At 42.7% G+C, this 26,828-nt stretch overlaps 1 protein-coding gene across 1 annotated transcript in view; it reads left to right on the forward strand.

Moving 5' to 3' along the window:
• LOC147337064 (protein NLRC3-like) overlaps positions 1 to 26,828 on the forward strand; it is a 280,764-nt gene that overhangs the window by 172,662 nt on the left and 81,274 nt on the right. The window contains exons 9-13 of the mRNA XM_086285728.1: positions 4,123 to 4,203; positions 4,569 to 4,742; positions 9,588 to 9,761; positions 13,264 to 13,310; positions 13,459 to 18,395. Of these exons, the coding sequence (XP_086141854.1) occupies positions 4,123 to 4,203; positions 4,569 to 4,742; positions 9,588 to 9,761; positions 13,264 to 13,310; positions 13,459 to 13,988 (1,006 nt within the window). The 3' untranslated portion in view covers positions 13,989 to 18,395. Of the gene's footprint in view, positions 1 to 4,122; positions 4,204 to 4,568; positions 4,743 to 9,587; positions 9,762 to 13,263; positions 13,311 to 13,458 lie in introns of the transcript that reaches the window.

Raw genomic sequence — 26,828 nt, forward strand, 5'->3', positions numbered from 1 at the left:
TGTTACCTTCAGATTGTGACCTTTGGAGTGGACGATGCAGATTTCAATAGAGAATAAATGTTGTTGTTTTTCAGCTGTGAAGAAAGAATCTAATTTTCTGAACTTAAGAATTTATGATGCTGGAAACAACATGGAGACTATAACACAACATTTCCACTGTGTTCATAGAATGAATGTAAAACTGTCAGACATTCATTAAATATGCAAAATGTCTACAGAAGCATCAGAGGGTCAGACGTGAAGCACTCAGTGATTTTGATCAAATGACTCATCAGTTATTGATCTGTACTACACTGATCTACCACGTTAGTAAAGCTGGTGTTCTGGTGGTGGAGGGAGACTCGGATCATGTTCTGGTTTTGGAGCAGTGATCTGCTGATGGTTCAGTTTGATGAGCTTCTTCAAAATCATCCCTGACATCACCACTGAAAGGACGTCCATGAAAACAGACTGAAAATTACTGATATGTTCACAATCTGAGAGTTTAAAACTTGACAGACTTGATTCAGATGAAGTTATTTGAGCAGAAACTCCTGGATCTTTATCCTGTGTTGATCTAATCCTTCATGGTTCCTCCACAGAGTGGACCAGCAGAGCTCAGAGGTTCCCAGTGGTCAGTCTGCCCAGCAGCATCAAACACAGCTGGACTCCATATTTATGGTCTGTACATGTACAACAACTACTGTTACATCTGTTCTGTTCACAGTCATCTCCATGCTGCTCTTTGTAGACCAGTGGATCGTCAGTGTGTCCAACATGGATCTGATGTTTGGCTCCATGATTTCAGTCTGATTGGCTCATTCATAAATATTCTGTTCCAGCTGCTGGAGGACAACATCATCACTTTTGTGAAGAACGAGCTGAAGAAGATCCAGAAGGTTCTGAGTCCAGATTACCCAGAATGCTTAGAGAGTAAGAGGAGCAGCAGCAGAGAGGCGTTTGTGAAGATCACAGTGGACTTCCTGAGGAGAATGAAGCAGGAGGAGCTGGCTGACCGTCTGCAGAGCAGTAAGAGGATTTATCTAAAGATTTAAGCTGCTGGATAAATGAACATTTTCCAGAGATGGAAGATGGAGCAACATGTTTTAAAGATTAGTTCTTTTTGGAATTGAGTGTTTATTTTTCTTCTCTATCAGAACTTCAAGCTTCAGTTTGTCATCGTAACCTTAAATCCACCCTGAAGAAGAAGTTCCAGTGTGTGTTTGAGGGCATCGCTAAAGCAGGAAACCCAACCCTCCTGAATCAGATCTACACAGAGCTCTACATCACAGAGGGAGGGACTGCAGAGGTCAATGATGAACATGAGGTCAGACAGATTGAAACAGCATCCAGGAAACCAGACAGACCAGAAACAACCATCAGACAAGAAGACATCTTTAAAGCCTCACCTGGAAGAGATGAACCAATCAGAACAGTGCTGACAAAGGGAGTGGCTGGCATTGGGAAAACAGTCTTAACACAGAAATACAGCCTGGACTGGGCTGAAGACAAAGCCAACCAGGACATCCAGTTCATATTTCCATTCACTTTCAGAGAGCTGAATGTGCTGAAAGAGGAAAAGTTCAGCTTGGTGGGACTTGTTCATCACTTCTTTACTGAAACCAAAGAAGCAGGAATCTGCAGCTTTGAAGACTTCCAGGTTGTGTTCATCTTTGATGGTCTGGATGAGTGTCGACTTCCTCTGGACTTCCACAAAACTACAATCCTAACTGACCCTAGAAAGTCCACCTCAGTGGATGTGCTGCTGATAAACCTCATCAGGGGGAAACTGCTTCCCTCTGCTCGCCTCTGGATAACCACACGACCTGCAGCAGCCAATCAGATCCCTCCTGACTGTGTCGGCATGGTGACAGAGGTCAGAGGGTTCACTGACCCACAGAAGGAGGAGTACTTCAGGAAGAGATTCAGAGATAAGAAGCAGGCCAGCAGGATCATCTCCCACATCAAGAAAGCTCGAAGCCTCCACATCATGTGCCACATCCCAGTCTTCTGCTGGATCACTGCTACAGTTCTGGAGGAGGTGCTGGAAACCAGAGAGGGAGGACAGCTGCCCAAGACCCTGACTGAGATGTACATCCACTTCCTGGTGGTTCAGGCCAAAGTGAAGAAGGTCAAGTATGATGGAGGAGCTGAGACAGATCCACACTGGAGTCCAGAGAGCAGGAAGATGATGGAGTCTCTGGGAAAACTGGCTTTTGTTCAGCTGCAGAAAGGAAACCTGATCTTCTATGAATCAGACCTGACAGAGTGTGGCATCGATATCAGAGCAGCCTCAGTGTACTCAGGAGTGTTCACACAGATCTTTAAAGAGGAGAGAGGACTGTACCAGGACAAGGTGTTCTGCTTCATCCATCTGAGTGTTCAGGAGTTTCTGGCTGCTCTTCATGTCCATCTGACCTTCATCAACTCTGGACTCAATCTGCTGGAAGAACAACAAACAACCTCCAAGAAATCTAAATTATTTAACAAACCAAAACTTCAATCTCTCCACCAGAGTGCTGTGAACAAGGCCTTACAGAGTCCGAATGGACACCTGGACTTGTTCCTCCGCTTCCTCCTGGGTCTTTCACTGCAGACCAATCAGACTCTCCTACGAGGTCTGCTGACACAGACAGGAAGTAGCTCACAGACCAATCAGGAAACAGTCCAGTACATCAAGAAGAAGCTCAGTGAGAATCTGTCTGCAGAGAAAAGCATCAATCTGCTCCACTGTCTGAATGAACTGAATGATCGTTCTCTAGTGGAGGAGATCCAACAGTCCCTGAGATCAGGACGTCTCTCCACAGATGAACTGTCTCCTGCTCAGTGGTCAGCTCTGGTCTTCATCTTACTGTCATCAGAAAAAGATCTGGATGTGTTTGACCTGAAGAAATACTCTGCTTCAGAGGAGGCTCTTCTGAGGCTGCTGCCAGTGGTCAAAGCCTCCAACAAAGCTCTGTGAGTACATTTGTACTCATGTCTTTACTTTTAACATAAACAGTGTAATGTGTGATGGACCCTTAAAAACTTAAACATATTTATTTGACTGGTCATCAGCACTAAATACAGTATATTATAGTTAATGTTTGATAGCAGCAGTAAATGTCAGTGTCTTAGACATATATGGACTTCAGCTTTAATCAAAGTCATATCCAGAATCATCCTGTAAGTAAACTTTATTTATACAGCAGCTTTCACAGGTGAAAAACCACAAAGTGCTTTACAATAGAAACAGGCAATAAAAACACAGAAGATAAAAACATTAAACAGCAAACACTGAACATCATACAGCCTAAAACTAGTTAAAGGCCACTCTGAATACTAGAGTCTGAATAAATGAGTTAGTGGGACCAGTAACAGCCTTTAACTGGAAGATCTCAGATGTGAGAAGAGCTGTAGGATTGTAGAAAGTCAGAAATATAGACTGGGACTAAAAGTAAGGACTAAAACTTTAAATAAAGCCTAAAATGAACTGGTTACCAGTGTGAAGAGATTAAACTGGAGTAATGTCCAGTCTGTTTCATGTGCTGGTTAAAGCCTCGCAGCATCATTCTGTACTGACTGAAGATGTTCAAAGACTGTGATGGACCCATAGGTGATCAACTCCCTCATTCCTCCTCTGGTCTTATTGCTCAGCTGAAGAGGAGTTCACTTCTATATGTTACAATCAGCATCACCAGTACAGCTCCAAGGATCTGCAGCTGCTGGCAGATTCAGTCATGCATGCTTGATTGTTTTTCAGTCTCTCAGGTCAGATGAAGTCATATTCTTTATGAATCAGCATAAGAAGTCAATAAAAATTCAAAGTAAATCAAGATAAGTGTTTATTCTTGTTTTAACAAATATATGAGCGAGAGGGACCTTTTTAGTCTAAAGTTATAATCATCTGCCACATTTCTAATCTCTTTACTACGTGGACTTTTAAAATATTTTCTGTTCCCCCAGACTGAGTCTCTGTAACTGGTCAGAGAGTTCATTTAACTTGTCATTTGATAACAGTTTGTTATTAAATTACAGTTTTTCAAATTGTGTTTTTATTTTGTTTTTTAGCCTGAGTGTCCCTGACCTCTCAGACAGAGGCTGTGAAGCTCTGTCCTCAGCTCTCAGCTCCCAGTCTTCTACACTGAGACAGCTGGCCCTAAGTAACAACAACCTGCAGGATCCAGCAGTGAGGTATCTTTCTGCAGGACTGAGAAGTCCACACTGCAAACTGAATACTCTGAGGTGAGATCAAGATATGTTGTGCTTTTCATCAATTGACAGAATTAACCAATAAGAATCCACTAAATGGGGAAAAAGTCAGTTAAACTTCTGTAATAGTTTTATGATAATTTAATGAGCAGAGAGTTATTGATCAATATGTCAGCTACTTTGGTGCTAATGCACTGCCCGGCACATGGAGCCCAATTGGCATTTGCAATAGAATACCAGAATTGATTGACCATTGTCAGTTAACAAATGTCAGCGTCATCCATTTGTTGACTCTCAGTAAAAACACAGGATTAATTGCTAAATCTAATAACTCTTTAGTGCACCCTCATTGCAACTTAACAACAGTGTTTGTTTAATGTTTATCTGTCATTTTTCAGACTGAGTCACTGTAAGCTCTCAGAGAGAGGCTATGAAGCTCTGTCCTCAGCTCTCAGCTCCCAGTCCTCTAGTCTGAGACAGCTGGACCTGAGTAACTCTGACCTGCAGGATTCAGGAGTGAAGCTTCTGTCTGCTCGAGTGAAGAGTCCACACTGTAAAATGGAAACTCTCAGGTCAGGATTTAAAATTTTCCAATGATGATCACGTTAAACCTGATTTCTATTACTGCATAAACAGGAAATTGATTTTTAAAAAAGTCTTAATGTAGAAATTAGTGTCTGGGGTTTTTAGTGATATTTGTTCACTTTCTGTCTTTCATTTGCAATGAAATGTCCCATCTGCTCCTCTGAGTCCAAAATCTTTATTTTAGCAGTGCTTCATCCACCAAACCTTCTAGTTCGATTCCTGTATGCTGAAGGTTTTTACAGAGCTGTTTGTTCAGATATCAGAAATTTATTTTCAGAAACATTTAGTAATAAAAATATGATCAATTGATTATTTCTGACTGAAAAGATGAAATATATATTTGGTCATAGTGATATGACTCATTACCTCACTTAAACATAAAATGTAAACAAAAATTCAAAACAATAGATTAATACAAAACAGAGTTTGACTGTTGAGCTTAAAGTGAGCTTCAATGTTATCCACTTCCTGTTTTATTTTGGTAGTTATCGTCTCTGATTTTTACCCCAACATTGTCTACATTAGTTTCAGCTGTAGAAGGTTTTATTGACTGTTTGATTTGTCACTTTTTTTAACTAAAATTGTTGACTTATAAGCTATTGCTTAAAATGTATTTTCATTAAAATACCAAATAATTTATTACTTTATCATCTAATTAGATTATAATTCTGTAAATAAGAGTGATAGTGTGGCCTGTGTGGGTTGTCTTCAGGTTCTCTGCTTCCTCCCACAGTCCAAAAACATGCATGCTGGGTTAACTGGAGATGTGTGATTGTGAGCATAAATGTTTGTCTGTCTAGCTCTGTTTCTACCTGGCTACATCACCGTTACTGATGCTGAACCAATAACCTGGTCTGGATCAGGTTATGTTCAGTGTTTTTGTTTAAAATCAGCTGAAGCGCCTCATTTTCACTGATTCTTTCATTTACAGAAAGCTTTAAGTGAGATATAGATTCAGTCATATGTTACTAATATTACTTTTAACCTGAGTAGCAAAAGTCCGCGGTGATCTGAAAATGATGTGCCGGGAGTTGTGCCGTTCTCTGCGGCTTCAGTGACCCTCGAGCTCTCGACTAGCTGGGTAACAGACGTCGCCGAAAACGTCAAAGCACTTTTGCAAATATGCGATATCTTGATAAACCGAGCAGATATTTGAAGTTTACACACCCACATTCTCCCCTGAAAATATGTTAAAAGTTTATTTTGTGACCCAGGAAGATTAATAAGAGTAATTTTAAAACTTAGTAGCGGTCGCCATTACTGGAAGCTGGAGTTTGGCTGGGCCGCACTATGAATTCTGGGATATGGTGGGCCACGAAGGACACACCCGACCCATCCTTCAAATTCGGGGAAAGGAGGACGCATTTGTCGGCTGCATTCGGAGGAATTTGGACAGCCTTCGGTGCGTCGCTGTGACGTAATCGGTCTACAAATGTGTCCTCAGGAGGATGCAGCCCATGAATTTGTACACACCGAGCCTGCGTGCTGGTAGCACCTTAGCCACAGCTCGGGTGTGGAGGAGAAGCTGAAAAAGAAGGTTTTCTAGTTTTTAAGGAGGAAAAAACTGAGAGGACTAAGTGAAAGAGAGGCTGGAGAGTAACACAGAGCAGCAATGAATGCTGCTCACACAGTTTAGACAGTTTAGCATCAAATGTTCGAGTGAGTTAGCTCCCAGCTAACTAGGAGAGCAGCTAACTAGCAGAGCAGCTAACTAGCAAACCAGCTAACTGCACCCACAAGCTGCGACTGCGTCTTTCTAACAAGAGCGTCAGACACTCAGACTGGTTTTCTTTGTGGATGATGATGTGTTCTCACACTGATCCTTCATGATGATGCTGCCATCCACCCACAGCTCCTGGTGTTGCCAATTCCTCAGTAAGGAAAATTGCTATTGGCTGTCCTAAAAGTCGCTGGAAGTCGCTAAATGATGTCATCGCCTAAGTTGGATAAATGGTCATGCTAATGTAATTGTAACGTACGTTGTAGGAGAGAAAAATAACATTGTGGAAGAGACATAGCGTGAGTAAAAAAATGTCCTTGAATGCATTTAAATAAATAAATCATAGTTCTGTCTGTAACTATTACAACACTCTCACCACATTTGTTAACAATTCTCTCAACAAATGTGTTTTTCCTCGTTCTTTGTTATCCAGCTGCGACTTTGGGTATAAATGTGTCATAAACAGGATAAAGCAGTGCAGGTTCAATGTAATCAAACCTCAGACTGAGTTCAAAATCATCACCTGTCCCTGATACCACATCAGCACCAGAACCATGATGTGTTTACTCACATTTAAAAAGGTGGAGGGCAGTGTGAATGGACTGTTGTCATTGGTCTGAATGTGCTTCTATAAACATGTGCTCTTCATTATTGATGTTTTCCTAATGAACAGAAAATGAGACTTAACAAAATCCTTCTGACTGTTGTTGGAGCAGGTTGGGTCCTGGGTTTGAGTCCCCCACTGAACCACAGGGGCTTCTAGCTTTGTTTCACAGTGTATAGAACAACAAATAAAACCAAATCACAAAAAAACACATCAGACTTTGAGGGTTGAACCAAGGATGAGGAAGCAGACTCGGCCCCAAACAGCTGGATATATGGATGGTTACCAGAGCAACCACAGCAGTGTGCTCTCAGTATATTTAGTTGTATAAAGGTGTTTGTGGTGTGTTGCAGCTGAAGCAGCCTCATGTATGTTGACACAGGGAGAAAATAGTGTGAGGACACTGTTCACAGCAGTCACTGCTCGCTGCCTTCAACGGTATCTTCCTTCCTTGTTTGGATGTCACTGATATCATCTTCTGCTCTCACACTGACCACCTGTTGGAGCTAACATGCTAACATGGAAGCAGCAGGTATGCCACCTGTGGCAGCTGAGGTCACGTGACCTGAGTGTTTGAACCACACGTTGGAGCAGCGTTTCCAAACATCTGCACTTCAGAAGCTCCAAAGTGTGGAAATGTCACTGTGGAGCGTCTCATCACTATCTAAGAGATTTTCTTGCCTCTGCAAAGCGAAGCTTGCAAACAGCACCATAGTTTGTCAATCCCAACCAATCAGAGCGCTCCTTATGTCACGTCACATGACTCGTGTGTTTTCCTCTTTGATTAGCACCCAAAGAACTAAAGAAAGGCTAAAAGGACGTTCAGCCAATCAAATCCCTCCTAGCAACAGGAAGTCTAGAGAGGAAATGGAGCAGAGAAGGAGAATCACCAGTTTAAATGTCTGAGTTTTAAACTGGTGACCCTCTAAAGAGGCTTTTATTGACTCTTTCTGTTTTCTTTACAGCTTTTTTCACCATTTAAACTGTTTAATATCAGATTTAGAAATAACTTTTGGACAGTTTTTCTACATTTGCACTAAAATGTGACATAAATAATGACTTTCTGACTTTACGTTGGACTAATCTAACGACTCAGCCTGGCTATGTTGGACTGGGTGTGGCAGCAGCTCCCAGTTTGAGTTCAGGAGACAGACACTCTCTCTACTTTGAAGATCAGCTTCAAACTTTCCTTTTTGATAAAGCTTATAGTTCGAGCTGGATCAGGTGACCCTGAACCATCCCTTAGTTATGCTGCTATAGGCTCAGGCTGTTGGTGGACTTCCCATGATGCTCTGCTTTCTTCTCCCCTCTTTTCACCCCTGATGCTTTTATATGTCACTACTGCATGTCCTTAACTTTTGTCTCTCTGTTTTGTTCTTGTCTCTCTGAGCTCATCTCTTCTCTTTCCCCTCACCCTGCAACCAGTCATGGTAGATGCTCCTCCTGGAGCCTGTTTTCACTGGGAGGATCTTTGTGTCAAAGGGAGTTCTTCTTCCCACCATCACCAAGTGCTGCTCACAGTGGATTGTGTCGCGAAATCTATCAATGTAGAGCAGTGAGACAAACCACGGAGGCCCCAGAGAAGTGCAATCAAACGATGAGTTTATTAACACACAGGAGAAAACATCAGCCTATGACTTCTGACAAAAATACATGTTGTGGACACTTACAAAGCAGTGGGGTATACGCCCCCCCATGGCGTCAATAAAAATAGTCAGAGTAAAATATGTTCCAGACATTAGTCACAGTTAATGGTACATCTTGTACATCTTTAATGGCTATAAACAGACATAGAACTTCTCTTTTCTGTAACACCTTCCATACAAGGTAATAAACTTCAAGCCCTCAGGGTCTCTGGGGCTAATTATTGACTCTGGTCATCTGTTGCCAAGTAGAGTAAATATAGTGAGACACCAAATGAGTTAAGGCCTCAGGCCTGACACATTCCTAGATTATATGTGTTATATGTATTGTAAGCATCCATGCAATCATCCTGTTCTAGTTTCCCTCAGCATGGATCACCTGGACAGTCACGCCAGTGAAGCTTAAGACCCTTAATGAACCGAACATCAACTCGACATAAGCACAAATATGCAATGTGAATGAAATACTTCTGACCGTACTTGTAATAAGAGTTAACATAATTGAAGGATCCTCAAATGAACATGTTCAATAGACAACTTTAATGCAATATCAATACTGTGAGAAATATTATTAGATGGAATAATGCTGTAAAGAACATTATTAATGCAGTTATAATGATGCAGATTATATGGCAGCAATAAAAGAATTTCTGTATCTCCACAATTGTCTGATGTTTGGGACTTTCTCTCTAATATTGGAGGCTGTTACCTTACACTGTTAAACAGCTTCAGATGACTGTTGTTGTCCATTGAGAATTGTCACTTATAAATAAAGTTACATTGAATGGATGTAAATGGATAGATGTTATTGTGACAAAGAGAAAACGATTGTTGACAGATTGATTGTTGTTTTGTGTGTCTGCAGTCTGTCAGGCTGTCTGATCACAGAGGAAGGCTGTACTTCTCTGGCCTCAGCTCTGAGCTCCAACCCCTCCCATCTGAGACAGCTGGACCTGAGCTACAATCATCCAGGTGACTCAGGAATTAAGCTGCTGTCGGCTGGACTGAAGGATCCAGGCTGGAGACTGGACACTCTCAGGTATGGAGAGAATGTCTGATAGAGGAGGAAGAGCTGGAAACATTTCCTGTGTCCTTCACTCACTTCCTGTTTGTTTCCTGCAGATGAGACATGAACAATCACACATGCAGGAATATTTTCAGGGACAGACACACTAGTCTAGCTGGATAGTTCATGGATATTTATGTAGGGGGTCTCCAAGGAGTCTGGTTGCAGGAACATTTAGGTCACAGGTGTACCTGATATAGATACCAGTGTACCTAATAAAGTGTCAGCTAACATTTGGAAATGGAAGCTTAAATAATGACAAACTGTACATTCACAGCTGAAGTCACAATAAATTTGTTCTCAAGTGCACATTTTTCTGTTATTGTTCTCAAACAACAGAATGAGAATGAAATATTGATTCTAACAGGGCCCATAAACTTTACTAACTAAACATTACTGTGAGCAGCTCCTCCATCACTTCAAAACTGTCATCAACACCACGGACATACATTGGGAGCTGGGCAGTGTCGGTGATGTCTGTGGTCTCATCAAGAGCGACTGAGTATACACTGAAACATTTGGCTTTCTCACACAGTTGGTCATAAATGTCACTTGACAGGTCAGAAATGCGATCTGCTGCGGTGTTGGCAGAAAGGCTGATGTTGCTAAACTGACCTTTCTTTCCCGGACAGACTATATTTGCAGCCTGCAATATGCACTTTTAGACAAATGCACCTTCTGTGAATGGCTTCCCTGCTTTAGCAATCATCTCACTAACCACGTGGCTCCGACTGCTGCATTATTCTCTTTGGTTGCTTTCTTGGCGAAATCTTGCTGCCTCAGTAGATCTGTTTTAAGACTGGCAACCCGGTTCGCTCTCTCGTCTCCCTGGTATTTTGCATCCAGCTCAGCATGTCTAGTTGTGTAATGACGTTTCAAATTGTATTCCTTGTGCAGCGCAACTTTCTCTGTGCAAATAAGACAGGTCGGGGTGCCCCTGTGCTCAACAAAGAAATATTGCATTTCCCACTTTTCCTGAAATTGTCGGTGCTCATCACCAACCTTTCTCTTCACCGCAGGCTTTGAAAAAGACATGTTTGGGGCTATGTGACATTTATAATTCTACTTGGTGTCACTGTCGCATTGAAGTTTCAATCAAGCGTTTAGCCGACGGACGGGGAACGTCTCAACGCGTAGAGAACGTCATTTCTGCTTCTTTTTCTTGCAACCGTAGCACGGCGATCGGCAGATAAAAAGCCGGTAGCAGTCTCCTTTGTTTTTACGCTCGATGTTCATGTCTTTCATGACGACACGAACACCGTGGCGTTTGCAGATGGTAGAAAGTGCAGGGATAGCGAGCGCAAAAAAGGCGACTGCTCACGGCACCGGGCTGTTGTTACAGGAGAAAGAAGCGGAAATGACACCGTGACATATAACAAATAACATCAGCTGTTTCTGATGATAGTTGTTTTGACTGCTTTTACATTATATTGAAATATATGTAATGTTCATGTTTGCTGCAATGCAAACGCAGTGATGCAAATAAAAACATCGAGCCACAAATTACGGTGCGACCCTATAATTAGTCCGGGTTACCGGGGACTGTTGTTGCCGATGAACAGGTGTCGCTATGTGACTGCAGACTAAATTGGGCTGCATTGAGTTCATGACTTTTCTTTTATCCCGCCGCCTACGCATCACTGTGAGAGTTAATATGAGATCTCTCTCTGTGGAAAAATAACTTTAAATCCCACTGACGTGTGTATAAATCTATATACGTATAATGTCCCGCTGGGCAGCAACTTAAAAAAACAACTTTTTTTGAAGTGTTGTGAACGCAGCGCGCTGGGGCGAATGTCGGCGTTTGCCCAATAGAAAGGAGGAAGCCAGCCAGGCACAGGAAAGAAAGAAACACTCCAGGGCAACGCTGCTGGAACTTTGACTCATTGAGAAATGTTTCCCTGCTTGCATGAAGCCCGGCTGGTGTCCCCTGAGATCCATATCCCACCCTGATTGGTGGGTTAATTCAGCTCCGCCCACAACACTGTAAAGTGTCATACATTATCAAACTAACATTACATTTTCATATTAAGGTGGGGCCAAAAACTATCGTCCTGCGGGCCGCAAATGGCCCGCGGGCCGCGAGTTTGAGACCCCTGGTGTAGGAGGACACCTACTCTGTGTCTGGTTAAGTATAAGAGCCCTTTGTTAGGGGGACCGCTGGACTCTTAGCACCAGCTTTGGGGTCACAGGGTCACATCTGGAACACACACACACACACACACAGACACACACAGACACACACAGACGCACGCACGCACGCACGCACGCACACACAGACACACACAGACACACACAGACACACACACAGACACAGACAGACACAGACACACGCACACACAGACACACACAGACACACACGCACACACAGACACACACAGACAGACACACACAGACACACACACAGACACACAGACACAGACACACACACACACAGACACAGACAGACACAGACACACGCACACACAGACACACACAGACACACACGCACACACAGACACACACAGACAGACACACACAGACACACACACACACACAGACACACACACACAGACACGCACACACAGACACGCACACACAGACACACACAGACACACGCACACACACACACACACACACAGACACACACAGACACACACACACAGACACACACACACACACAGACACGCACACACAGACACGCACACACAGACACGCACACACACACACACACACACACAGACACACACACACACACACACACTATGCACAGACTGGTACTCTTTGTTCATACCTGTGTAAGACGTCATAATGAACTTGTGCATATTCATGTAAGCTCAATAAAGAGCAGTGTTACGAGGGAGCAGACGAGAGCGACTGAGGTCAAGTGAAGGAACGGCGCTGTCACAGTTCTCTCCCTCATCAATTGTCTGGTTCCAGCGGTGGGTCTGTGCTAGACGACCCATCACCAGCTTTTTCCACTGGTTACCAGTACGTGGTAGAATCCACTTCCAGATCTGGTTGTCTTTAAATCTGTGAATGGATTGGCTCCATCTTATCTCTCTTTAACAAAAGAATCCAAGTGGAGCCCTCAGGTCTGCAGATAAGCAGCTTCTGACCAGAACTAGACGTAAAAACAGAGGTGAGCTTTATCGATGGCTGCAGCCAAACTCTGGAACAGTCGCCCTTCACATCAGGTCGTCACCAACACTGGACATTTTTAAAAGCCGGTTGGAAACACATTTGTACTCTGTAGCTTTCAATCCTGACCAGTCTTTATAGTCATTACTGTGTATGTTTCCTATTTTCTCTCTACTCTGTGCAGCACTTTGGCTCAAGCTGTTTTTAAATGTGCTGATAAATAAATGTAGATTTCTTTGAATAAAACAGTGGAGCCGAGCTTTGAGCTCAGTGTGTAACAGTGTGTGTGTGAGAGCCATGTAATGTCCATGTGTGCATGCTGACTGTGCTGCTCTGACCCCCCTCCTCCTTTCAGGGTGGAGCCTGCTGGAGTCCGATGGTTGAGACCAGGTCTGAGGAAGTGTAAGTGTGTTTTTAATGGGATTCATGAAAACAAAGCAGCACACATTCAACCATCTTCATCATGTCAGGAGTCATCATCAAAGTGTCAATCAATGAACAGATGATGGATCAATAACTGCAGCTGGATTGTGTTTGTTCTCTCCATCAGATTCCTGTCAACTCACAATCGACACAAACACAGTGAACACAAAGCTCCAACTGTCTGACAACAACAGGAAGGTGACACATGTGGAGGAGGTTCAGTCATATCCTGATCATCCAGACAGATTTGATGATTATCAGCTGCTGTGTAGAAATGGTCTGACTGGTCGCTGTTACTGGGAGGTCGAGTGGAGAGGAAGAGTTGATATATCAGTGAGTTACAGAAGCATCAGAAGGAAAGGAGTCAGTGATGACTGTTTGTTTGGAGACAATGATCAGTCCTGGAGTCTGAGCTGCTCTGATGATGGTCCTTGTTATGTCTGTCACAATTACAGATCAGCATCCATCTCCTCCTCCTCCTCCTCTGTCTCTAACAGAGCAGCAGTGTATGTGGACTGTCCTGCTGGCACTCTGTCCTTCTACAGAGTCTCCTCTGACACTCTGATCCACCTCCACACCTTCAACACCACATTCACTCAAACTCTTTATCCTGGGTTTTGGTTCTGCTCTCCTGGTGCCTCAGTGTCCCTGTGCTGAGTGGAGTGTAAAGAGTGTCTCCTGTTACAGAAACACTCTGACTGTTGAACAGATAGTTCAGTCTGTACATGTCTGTCTCTTTCACTCACAAACACGTTTTCAGATTCATGGATTCAATCAGTTGATGTTTGAAACTCTTCTAAATGATTCCTTGTAAACTTCTTCAGTCACAAACAAACAGGAAGTGATGTCACATGTGTTCCTGTCCACACAGCAGAATGAGTCTATTGCTGACAGTGATGTACAAACAGAGTGAGCATTTCTGAGGCCCAAAATAAACTGAGTAGTTCACTGAATGAACAATGGACTGTGAGCTCAGTTCCTTCATCATTAGTATGGATTATATATGTATATGTATTATATTAGTATCATATATATCAGGTGCTGCTGCTTTCAGTCATTGTGCAAATGTGCTGTTTGTAAGCTTGTAAAGCTGCAGTCAGCTGAGACTGAAGAAGTCACCTGATCAGTGAGCAAACGTTTCTGAAAACGTCCAGATGAACAGAATCAACCTTTTGGGATCAGCCAGCAATGCAGCATCATTGTTGTTCAGCTTCAGAGGTTTGCAGGAATGAACTGATGACCAGAAACAGCTGCAAAGTCCAAGAAAATACCAGCTGGAGTTCAGCTGCATTTGAAGAAGTCAAAGAAAAGTAAGGATGGCAAAGGGCGACGTTTTCTTCCAAAGAGCTGCAAACATGGTCGACGCCTCATTAGAAGAATCATCTGGACATTTGTGAGGAACTCTAACCAAGAAAGCAACGTCACACAGATCCAACAGACAGTTTCCATGACTGCAAGTGTTCAGTGGAAAAATGCTACGTTGCATTATTGCATCCTCTCACCACAGGAGGCGCTGTTGGCACCACTGATTGCTGATCAGCTGTTCTCTGATGATCTGATTGATACTGTGAATAACGGGACTCACTGAACTCTGTGACACAGTGAAGATTACAGAGTTTAACTTCAACATCTGACTGACGTCACACAGACAGAAGGATGAACCAGTGAGGCACAGAACACAGTTACTGGAGATACTGGATCAGCTCCATGTGAACCTCTGATGGAGAAGCTGCTGAGCCAGAGAAACATCAGGACATGACAGCAGCTGCACTTATCTAACAACATGTAGCAGAGCTGATCTATGTTAGAGGATCTATCACAGCAGCTGAAGCCAAAGTCCAACACTGGATACCAGCTGAGCCTGTGCTGAGTGTAGTGTTACAGGAAAAGGGCAGAAACACTGGTAGCTCCCAGTGATGCTGACTGGGGCACAGAGCTGAATGATGCAGCATCAGGACACTGTTTCAGTCTGACTGACAGAGAAACCTGTAGCTGTATCTACATGTGAGGCAGAGGCCACACAAGCAGCTTTCTATGTTTCACAGTGACTGAGATCTTCAGTGGGGGTGGACATGCTCCTGTACAGACCTCTGAGGAGAACCAAGGTGCAGTCAAAGAGTCCAGTCTGTCCTCACAGATGTGAACATGTGCTTTCATCAGGTCTGCTGTCAGCTAGCAGGCTCACATCAGAATCACTGTTCCTGAAAAACACAGTCTGTGTGACATCATCAGTCAGCTGATGGTCCCAGATCTGAATGGTTTCTGTCTCTACTGAGGAAGTCAGAGAATATCACTGAGGTGTGGATCAGGTCTGAGTGAGCTGTGGAGGGACAGCTTTAAACAGTCCACAGGTCTCACGTCCTGCTCAGTCTGGTAGCAGATACCTCGTATTGTTCCAGATGTGCTGACATCAGCAGCAGCACAGCTGTGTGATACCATGAATCTCAGTTATTGATCCAACACACAGTAAATACAAAGATCAGGATTTCTGAGAGTAATCATTATGAGTCTGAACACATGATCACTGAATGTTAGTCTCCACAATAATAAGCTAACACAAGCAAACACAGCTTTCAGCTCTTATTTTGAAACTGGCTTATTTAGAGAGCTGTGATGTGAGCGTGCCTGGCTCTGAGGCACTTGGGTCAGCCTCTGTTGTTTAGAAGTGTTACAGACTGTGAATGACACAGACCTGTCAGTTTCCATGTTTGTCTGTAACACAGCTCAGGGCTCCATGCTGAACGCATCCATCCAGTGTTATTGATCCAGGACTGATACCAGCATTGGGATCAATACTACAACACACAATCACATGTGTCCATGTGATGCAGTTTGAAGAGCAATCAGATGTCTCTGTATGAGGAGGCGGGGTCACAGGAGGTTCACAGAAACTCTGCAGCAGCATCATCAGCTCACATGGAAACTTTGATGATTCACTTCTGTGGTGTTTTTACAGAAACACGTCACAAAATTAGCTCCACCTGTTTTGTGAGCTTTGAGTTTCTTGTCTTCATCCTGGATTCTTGTGTTGCTGTTTTTACACACAGCAGATATTTCCTGGTTGCTTCCTTGATGACCACATGAAGCTTTCTGAAGCTTGGATTGAAAACGCTTCATTACTCAAAGCTTTCCAACACAGGCCTCTGTGCTGCCATCTGGTGGACAAACATGTGAAGTGCAGCGTGAAGCTGCAAATGAAACTGCTTCAGCTACGTTTATATATAACATACTATAACCTATATAATGTGGAGATCAGGGAAATTATTTTGTTGCTACTGTTAATAATCATCATCATTACCATTGCATTAATAATATAATCTACAGCATTGATATTGCATTCAGATGTTTAAACATTTTGGTACCCAATTAGCCTTTACTACAGGTGCAGTTATAACCACTTTAAACTGTTGAGTTGAATCTATGATCTTAAATGCTTTTGAATGCTTGTTATAATCTTAAGTGTGTATGGGCTGATTCTGTTGATTCTGAGTCCACTCTGTGCAAAGTCTTGACAGGAAACTGCAGGTTTGCAGAGCGTGCTTTTGCAAAAGTGAAACTAAAAGCAGAGTGTAAGTGCAGCTTATTCTGAGGAGCTGTTTGGATGATGCTATTTGAATAACCAGGTTGTTCATTATTATCTTTTATACTTTTATATTCTTTTATTAAACTTCTAGTAGAGGTTCTTGATTAAAACATTTATTCAATATACTACATATATAGTTTTAGTAAACTGCTAACACATGTGAGAGTGGCCTCTGTTTGACTGCGAGCGTTAGTAGGTGAGAGGTGACACAGAGTGCCAAGTGAGGTCGTGACACACACACACATAGTAGATACATTCAGTTATAGGTGAGAGGTTAATCATGTTTGCTTGCAACTGCGGGCGTGCAGAAGTGGTATCTTACTGCAGAGCATGGTCTGTGGTTTTGGAGAAGCGGCAGTCAAAAGGTTGACAGGAAACATCTGCCATGAAGATAGAGATAATGTTCTTTTCAAACTGTGTTAAAAGTCATTGTGGTTTTGATTTGACGTATGTATGTATGTATCTGTGTGACGTTGAAGGGGCGTCATTAAATTCAAACCCCGATGGTATAAAATATCTGTTCATGCTTTGATTAGTCGGAGATCAGCGCTGTCTGCGTACGGCGCTGGTCCCCCCACGCGTGTGTTCATTAAAATCAATTGTTTGACCAAGCTCTTCTGGACCTGGTTGTTTGTACTCTCCTTCCTCAATATTTGAACCTTAACAATAACTATATGTATAGTGTATTATGTAGGTGTTAGAGCTGGGGGTAGAACTGCTGATGGCCTGGTTGTTATTTATGTTCCCCATGGTTCACCAGCTCTCACACAACATCAGCACTAATGATCCACGTCCTCATAAACCTCTGAATCAGGTCCTGAAGCAGTGACGTCCTGAGTGAAGACCTCACTGATCACATGACTCTGGTCACCTGGACTCAGTGTTTCTGAAGCAGTGTGCTGGGTTTTTAAAAATACGTGGCTGCTGCCTGATGTTGGGCCCACAGAGGAAGACGACTCACTCACTCTTCTTCACTTCCTCCTTAAACATGTGGAAGGAGAGCAAAGTGCTGCCAGACTCTTATTTCTGACAGGAACAGAAGAAACCACAGCAAACTGGTCCAGTTCTTCATCTTCATCACAATCTGTTTATTTCTGATGGTGTCTTCAGTCTGAGGTTTGAAGTTTCCATGTCTGTGTGATGTGTGGTGTGAAGGCTGCTGGTTAAACTGGGACTCACTGTTTAAAGCACTGAGTGCTCATAGAGAGATGCTCCATGAGTCCCAGTACAGACTACAAACATGGTGGAAACTTAGCTTTGATATCCACACACTCTGCACGTCTGTGAGTAACTGTGATGAAGATGTGCAGAGATCTGTGTCCAAACAGGAGAAAGACTGTAAAGACTCTGTGCTTCTAACAGCCTCTGTTAACATATGTGAGGCTGTTTGTTGTTGTTGCCATGGAGCTTTGCACTGTTTGGGTCAGCAGGTCATGTGATCAGGTTTGTTCTGCTGGACGATGGTTCAGAGTCAGGTTTGTTTGCATTCATCAATAAATATCTAAATAAATCAAAGACTCCATGTTTGTTCTTTCATCATGTGACCTCTGCTCATCCATCTCTGTGTGTATCAGGATACATTTAGTTCATAATACACAGAAAAATCAGAGTTATTACCTGTAATAAATGTGAAAGATTCCTGCAGTGATAACCAGGCAGGACTGAAACACATCCAAGCTGTCACCACGGTAACAGCACCGTCCATCCACAGGTGAGGGGAGGAGCAAAAAGAGGGACTTTGACCATTTTATACTAAAAACACTCAACTAATGTTTCTAATATGAAACAAATAAGCCCACATTAATGTGAGCGTTTATTAAATAATAATAATGATGATTTCCTCCTGATCTCATTTCCACAGCAGAGAAAACTGTGGTGTATATTGAGGTGGAGGGTGTGGTCTGTGGCTCAGGTGTAGAGTGAGGGTGGGGTGCACCACAGCAGCATGCTGGGACTGCTGAGGGTGGAGGAGGGAGTGATGATGACATCAGAGCTGCAGCACAGAGACCAGTGAACACACAGTCTGTTCATCTTTGCATAGATACAATATACAGCACAATATTGAATGACAGACACGCTGTGGGAGCTTCCACAGATACACTGACGTCAGCATCCAGAGTCCTCCTGCTGCTCCCCCCTCAGAGCCCCGTGATCAGCACCAACACATTCAGTTAGATGACAGAGTCCAGCTGCAGCTAGAATCAGCTCCCCTCTGTGAACAACAGCACAGCGTCAGTGTTTCACACTCAGTGAAAGGAGGAAACAGCAGAAGAACACCATGTGTGCTACGTTTCCCAGGACACACTACAAACTGCACAAATACAGAGCAGCACGTGGAAGGACCTGGAGCTGCATTTACAGAGCTGCAGACAGCGTGATGTCCTGTATGGACAGGTGGAAGGAACCAAGTCCTCAGCTGGAACACTCGTGTTTGTCCACAGACAGGAAACACAGCAGGAAACTTCCTCACAGAAGTGCAGCTCATGGATAACACACTTCCTGTCAGTCAGAATGAGGCTGCAGCCAAACACAGAAAGGTGTTTTTGTCCAGATGAGCCCAGAGAAGAAACACGAGTGTTCACAGACATCAGAAGCTCAGAGAGGTGAAACATGAGGTTGGAGTCCTCGTCAGCATCCAGAAGAGCTGCTGTGAAACCCTGAGTACTCATGACAGACTCTGATGGCACAAACACATCATGATTCAAACAGAAAGACAAACATGGAGCTCCTGATCCTCCTGCATGAGAACAAGCTGACATGAGCGCTGTGTCTGAGAGTGTCTCCCTGTCACAGTGACAATAACACAGCTGCTGCTCACAGTCATTAAACTGACCTGAGGTCAGCTGTGCTCCTTACATATGAACCATGTGACCTCACATCAGTGCTGTGGATGACTGTAGTCATAGAAGAGTAGAGCTGTAGCAGGTGGTGTGAGGAGGAGGTGGTGTATTCTAGTTAACGCAGTACTGAAACACTCCAGCAGAGGGCGCTGTTAAGTCCTTATTGTAACACAGTTACTGTGTGCAGTTAGACTTCATACATAATCTGCACTTATTTCCATCAGACATGCTGTCAGTAAATGATTGGTTTCTATTGATTCTACTTCCTGTTGACTCGTTTGATGACAGTGAAACAATCACAGCTGATTGTGTGATGATGTAAACTGTCACTGTTACATTCAGTGTGTGTGACATAATGTTAGTGCAGGCTGATAACAGCCTGGTTCTGTTAGAAACACATGAACGTGTCCATAGATCAGTGTGTGTTTAACATGAGAGCTTCAGCCCTGCTGATGTGTTAAATAAAGACATGCAGGAAAACTGATGAGACTCTGAAATAACTCTTTATATTTATAATGTAACTCTGCATCAAAAGAACAACAAAGGATCCCAGACAGGTTTCTGTGAACAAAGACCATTCTGATGTTTCTGTGTTTCTAACACTTTGACATTATTAGTAAACAGACTGCAGTGAGCAGCATTTATAAAGAGCTTCTATATAAAGATATGACAGCTGTTTGACAAGTTTATCACTCTGTGTTTGGACCTGATCAGTCCAGCTGTTTACTTGAAACATGTTCATTTACCTGTTCTGTTATATTCATGTTCTTGTCTCTGTTGAAAACACATTTTAATGTCCCTCAGATTTTTCTCCCAGATGAATAAATATAAAAATGACACAAACTGACTGCAGCTACTTTTTGTCCTTTCTGTCAAAAACCTTCATGTGACTCATGAGAGACACGTTTCAGCTGTTTGTGACAGATCAGAGGCCAACAAGTCATTTATAACACTTTCCATCATTGTTTAAAGTTCTCAGTGTTTCTGTGTTGCTGCGTATAGGATCTCCCAGCATCATCACTGTGCTGTCCAATCATTGTGTGCGAGGTTACCCTTATAGTGCGATGTGTGTTTGCACAAAGAGAAGCATGTGTGTCAAATATAAATAAGCACAGAACAGAAACAGCTGCTCGTTTCTTCTGTTTAGAGTCAAGTTAGTGTTTTGTGTCTTTGTTTGAGGCCTGATGTCGAGCAGAGGTGTGTGTAACTGCACTGCTCTGTTATATGTGTGAAGTGTGTGCTTCTCTTCAGCATCATCTTTGTCACTGCTGATTCCTTTGTGTCATCATGTGTTGAGAAGAGAGAACAGTTATAACGGAGGAGCAAAAGGAAGCCCTGAAATCTGCATCAACAAGGAAGTGTTGGCTCACCAGTGATCCCAGCAGAGCCACTGGTTTGGCTCCAGTTGTTACAGATTCAATGATGTTGTTGCTACAGATACATGACGGCTGTTTGATCCTCGACATGTTTAAAGGTGTCCAGTCCTGAGACACTGGGGCTGGAAACAGCTGTGATGTCATTGGACTGTCACACAGACAGAAGTGCATGAAGCGAGCAGCCGAGGAGCCGCTGATGTTTTGGATTCAACAGCATTTGAAAGGTCGACACAGACACATTTGCACACAGAAAGCTGAATCTGTCATATGCCACAGTGAACTCACTGTTCAGTGTTTTTCAGGAAGCTTCTTAACTGCCTCTGCTGCCAAACAAGCAGCTGATGTCCTTGAGAAGAAGCTGAAGAAGTCTTCAACAACAAACACAGGAAGTGGACTTTCAAATACTAGATTCACTTTAGACTCACAGAGAAATGACTCAACCAGCTGTGTTTGACTCTATGAAAGGTCAGTGTGTGTCTGCACACAGACTGTTGTGTTGGACTGTTATTCAGTTGTCTGCTGAATGTTTTCAAATGTCTGCATCTCAGCTGTGATGAGGCTGGGGGTCATGGGAGGCCACCGTAGCAGCCTCTTCAACATCATGACATCATCATAAATGCTGCTGGACTGTCTGATGGGCTGACGGTGAAAAAGCCGTCAGGAAGGAAACAGAAGACATTTCAGAGGCTGCAGCAGATTTCTTTGATTCGGGGCCTTTTTCAGCTTTATTGGACAGAGCAGTGAAGATAAGTGACAGCAAAGCAGAGAGAAAGGGGGCGTGGCCCGGGTCAAAGCCAGGCCAGCTGCTCTCCACCTCGTGGTCACCTGCTCATCCTAGTGAGCTCCACCAGCAGCCCTTTCACACACTTTACACTGTCAAACACTGTGTGTGGACCTCAGCTAACAACAGGCTACATTTAAGTCTGGACTACATGCTTTTATATTGTTTTTATTCCATCAGCAGCTCAACATCATGAGCAGCTTTGACATAAAGACATCAAACTCAAGCTGACTTTAAACTACTTTTAATACAGGGGCTCAAAAACAACAACATCTTTATTATATATCAGGACAGAAAGTCATTTCATCTCAAAGGGAAACAGCTTTATTTGGAATAACCAGCACTATCAACTGGTTTGGGATCTCCACCAGTTTCATGTCTTTGCAGCTTCTCCAACAAAGTTCCTGTAAAATCAGCATGTTTGTCTTTATTGGTTTGATAGTGATTGATTATTCAGTCCCAATCTGCTGTCATCTAAAGAACAAAATGATGTTTCTATGAGTCACAAAGCTCCAGATGTTGTCGGCTTCACAAAGAAAACAAAGAACTTAAACACAAAGTGTTTGGAGCCAAAATGTTCCCAAGCTGCTCTTTTTGAAATGGCAGAGGTACAGTGGTGTCTAACAGCACACTGTGGAAGGCAAACATGTTATTGTTGGATGAAACTTCATGAATCCTTTGTAGATTTGAGCTGTTGGAGCCTTTCTTTTCTCTTCAGGTGTACAGATGCTGAGGAGGCAGGTGAAGCAGGTGGAGCTGTTGTGATGCTGGCAGAGGGTGTGTCTTAGTAACTCTGTGAGGCAGAACTGGATCCAACATTGTGGATGTGTTGATGTTGGAGCCATTAAGAGTCTCTGGCCACACTGTAGGATTTCCCTTTGATCCACTGTGGGGGCATTTTGGAGTCTGTCAGTGAAACTCTTCATGTTTGTGTTTGACTCCAGTTTATAGAAACAGAGAAATGTGTCATGCTTTTGTTCGGCCTCCACAAATACACACATTTGTTCATTGGTTGGACTTTTTGGAAGGAGACACATTGAAAACCATGTTAATAAGATCTTGTTGTTTCCTGTGGATCCGACACAGAGAGTGGACTTCAGACAGAAAGCGTGGAAGAGATTTTAGAGGCCTTGTGTGGCAACAGGAAGTTTCTGTGTGTTTGCTGATCTTACATGTGGAAAACAACACGTGATGTTTGTGAAGTTCTACAATGATCATTGTTCTCACAGCATTTTGAGTGGGAACAGTTCAAACTGGGAGTAGTGGGAGTTGTTTACTGATTGAAACAAGCTGAATGTTTCTGTGACGATGAAGATCAGCAGCTCAGCTGATCAATGAACTGACATCTATCAGTCGTTTCATGAGATGAAGTCATCAGCAGACATTTGTTCTGACTGTGTGATGAATGTCAGAACGTCAGGGCTCTGCTTTAGTCACTGCTTGATGATCATTGGCTCATTGTTGAATCCAGGGGCCCAGTCTGACCTCTGACCTTTGCTGCAGGTCTTCTGTGTTATCTCCACTTTCATGTCTGATCTTCTGCTGTATCGTCCAAAATAAACATCTGGATCATTTCCAACACTTCAGCAGATCTTTAGTTTGGGCAGTGCAGCACAGAATAACACATATTGTACTATACTGCCCACTTCCTGATCTTATTGGATCTGTGTGTGAGGTTGGTGAAGGAAACACATGTTTACTGAGTGAGTCGCTGCCATTAGGAACTAGTTTTTATATCACAGCCTGGAAATCACACAGGACCATTTCTGCAAGTGAAAAGTCGTCATTGGAGGAAAATGATTGTGTAGTTTGTGCGACTGAAGAATTGTCCCAACTACATGTGCTGCTGACCCTTGACCTTTTCTTTAGGTGCACAGAGGAGTCTGTGGGAACATCCAGAACTGAGGCATCTTGTGTACAAACGTGTTCAGACCAGATGTCAAATGATGTCAGATGTCATCCGTGAATGGATGCAACTGTGGATCGTTCCAATAAAATGAGGCAGTTTTGTAAGTACAAGCCCACTACAACCCATCATCAACATTTTAAATTACATTATACATCTTCACTGATATAAAGCACCACTATTTTAACCTGATTCACTTTTTCCACCTTAACAGTTCATTCCTCAAATCAAACAGGATATTTGACCCTAAAAAAATGCATCAACAAATAATTTTGTAATAAAATATTTATTCTTCAACTTTTACAAGTGAAATCAAACAAGTGTGTTTAAGAGTGAAACCAGAGTGGAAGCTGCTCATATAGAGTCCAACCCAGGCTAAAGTAAGCTGAGTAGAGCAGCACCATCAAAGTGTCGGCTCTCTGAACACGGTGCAAGATCGCCATCTGCAGGACAAAACTAGTTTTTCTCGCCCTCCTCGTCAACATCAAGATGATGTCATCGTACAGCAACTGATTCCCTGTCCGTCTGGAACAAAGCATTTACATTAAAAAAGACATTTACAGAAAATACAAACACCAACAACACATCTCATCATCACATGATATTTTATTATTTATTATATTATATATTTTTATTGTACCATCAACATCAACAAATACCAGCATATTTTCTTTGAGATTGAGTAGAGTGGACCTTTCCCTTGGTTCACTTCCTGCTCGCAGCATCAGCTGACCTCTGACTTCCTGGTTAAGGTCTCTCAGCGTTGACTGGAATATCAAATCGGACTCACACCATGTTCTTGTAATGTGGTCATGTCTGTCCGCTGTTTGAAGAGCATCTCTGGCCTAAACACAATAGGAAGAACAACAACACGGCTAAAAAAACAACAACACATTTCCATATTAGATGAAGGGCACCGTAACTGGAAATGGTAACATTCATCTGATGCTGCTTTGGATTTATCTTCTGTTTTAGATCAACTTTGATCACTTCGAGCCATCTTAAGTCCGTTTGTTCTTCTCACTCACTAACATCTCGTATGATTTCAGATCCCTGCTGTTCCCCAGCTGCCCTGTAGGTTTGTGCTTTGACCTCCAGAGGGCGACAAATCAGCACAGACAGAGCTCCATTCAAACTTTGCTGCCATCAGGAATAATTCTTCAAATATAATCATCAGTGTTTGAGCAGTTATGATATCAGGGACAATCTAGACATGTGTGACAATACTGAACATGTCACATGACACACCTCAAACATCATGTGATCCACTCTCAGTCTGCACTTTCATTCATGACTTCAACAGGTTGAAATGAGCTTTGAAGAAACATTCAGTGAAATAAATCTTTCATGGATTCATGTGAGCAGCAGATGAACTTTACAAAGAATCAGTGGATTTATCTTCTGTTTTAGATCAACTTTGATCACTTCGAGCCATCTTAAGTCCGTTTGTTCTTCTCACTCACTAACGTCTCGTATGATTTCAGATCCCTGCTGTTCCCCAGCTGCCCTGTAGGTGGCCTCAGTGTGTCTCACACCATTTACAGATGATTACAGGTCGTTTACAGTTCAAACAGGTCCAACATAAGAAATATGCAGAAAATATCCTGCTATAACAGTTTGGGTCAAAGTGCAGATGTTCCAGATGTTCTGAGTCTGTCTGTGTTTCATGTTAACATGTAGATGTTGGACCAAAGTGAAGCTTTTTGATGTGACAGCAGGAATGTGAAGTGTAACTCTGAGCTGTAGGAAATGAAACTAAACGCACTTTTTCTCCTTTATTTATAGGAAAGTGTAGGAGAGCAACAGATGAACAAGCGTTACTGTAACAGGAAACATCAGAGGACCTTTATGTTCATCATCATCACTGTTTCCTTGTTCTGTCACAAACACACAACACTTCCTGCTCTCTCTCTGATGGATCTGATTGGCTGTTTCATTCACAGGAGGTCAGGGCGTCACACAAACAGCTTTAACTGCACAACGACACACTTTAAATCATCTGCAGACAAACCTGTGTGTTTGATTTATGAGGAAATAATAAAGACGTGTGTACAGCTGTCCATGAAGCAGCTTCTCACACAAACTCTGACACTTCAGCCACTTTAATTCCTGCAAAGCTGCGTAATAAAGAGCTGTGACTGCTATGAGCTGCTGATGATGACTGCATGAAGCTCTCAGCTGAAGCTTCTTTCATTTATTTTAATGTTAATGTCGCCTTTTTAAGTCTGTGTGAGGATTTTAATGACACACATTAAAGGAGCTTCTTTGATTAGAACCAAATTCATGTTGATTTTCAGCCTGAAATGATAAAAACTTTAATAATTCTGTTTATAATCATCAACCTGGAGACTAATGAAAAGTATAATAGTGAAAGAAAGCCTTTATTATTTGAGTAATGCCTGAATCTGCTCAGAGACGGAGACGACACAGAGGTGTTGATGACAGTTTGACATTAACTGAATTAAAAACAAAGTGCTCTTATTGTGAAAATCTGCCTCCTACTTCTTTAAATCATTTTTATGTATTTTTTAACCTCACAGTGAAACATTGAGGCATTAATCTGACACAGTTTGATCAGCAGCTGTGTTTTCACTGACGTTTCACTTTGATTTGTTCAGACTGAGCAGAGAGGATCGGTTCTCTGTGTGCGCACTGCTGAGAAACACAAGCTCATTTCTGCTGTTTCATGAAAAGTGTTATGGAGGAACAAGAAGTTCAGCCTCTAAACTCTCAGCGTGAGGACTGAGTGAAGAGTTTCAGAGCAGAGAGTTTTGGCTCACAGCTTTTAGCGTCTACACAAAGAGACGATTACGCACTTGATCTGAGAACATCTCCACCTCCTACAAACAAACTCTCCTACGAGCAGCTGTCACAACCACAACAGGCAGAAGACTGGATTTCTTCAGGTCAGATTTCATGCAGTTTGCATAAATTGTGTGTCACAGACTTTGTAGTTCACATTTGTGTGACTCGTTTAAATCTTCTCCTCCTGAAAGTGAAACTCTTACAAA

This window comes from Aulonocara sp. 'chitande type north' Nkhata Bay, linkage group LG3 (genome assembly GCF_057382095.1).
Source record: "Aulonocara sp. 'chitande type north' Nkhata Bay isolate Kocher_YH1m ecotype deep benthic linkage group LG3, A_spYH_male_GT1.1, whole genome shotgun sequence".
NCBI lineage: Eukaryota > Metazoa > Chordata > Actinopteri > Cichliformes > Cichlidae > Aulonocara > Aulonocara sp. 'chitande type north' Nkhata Bay.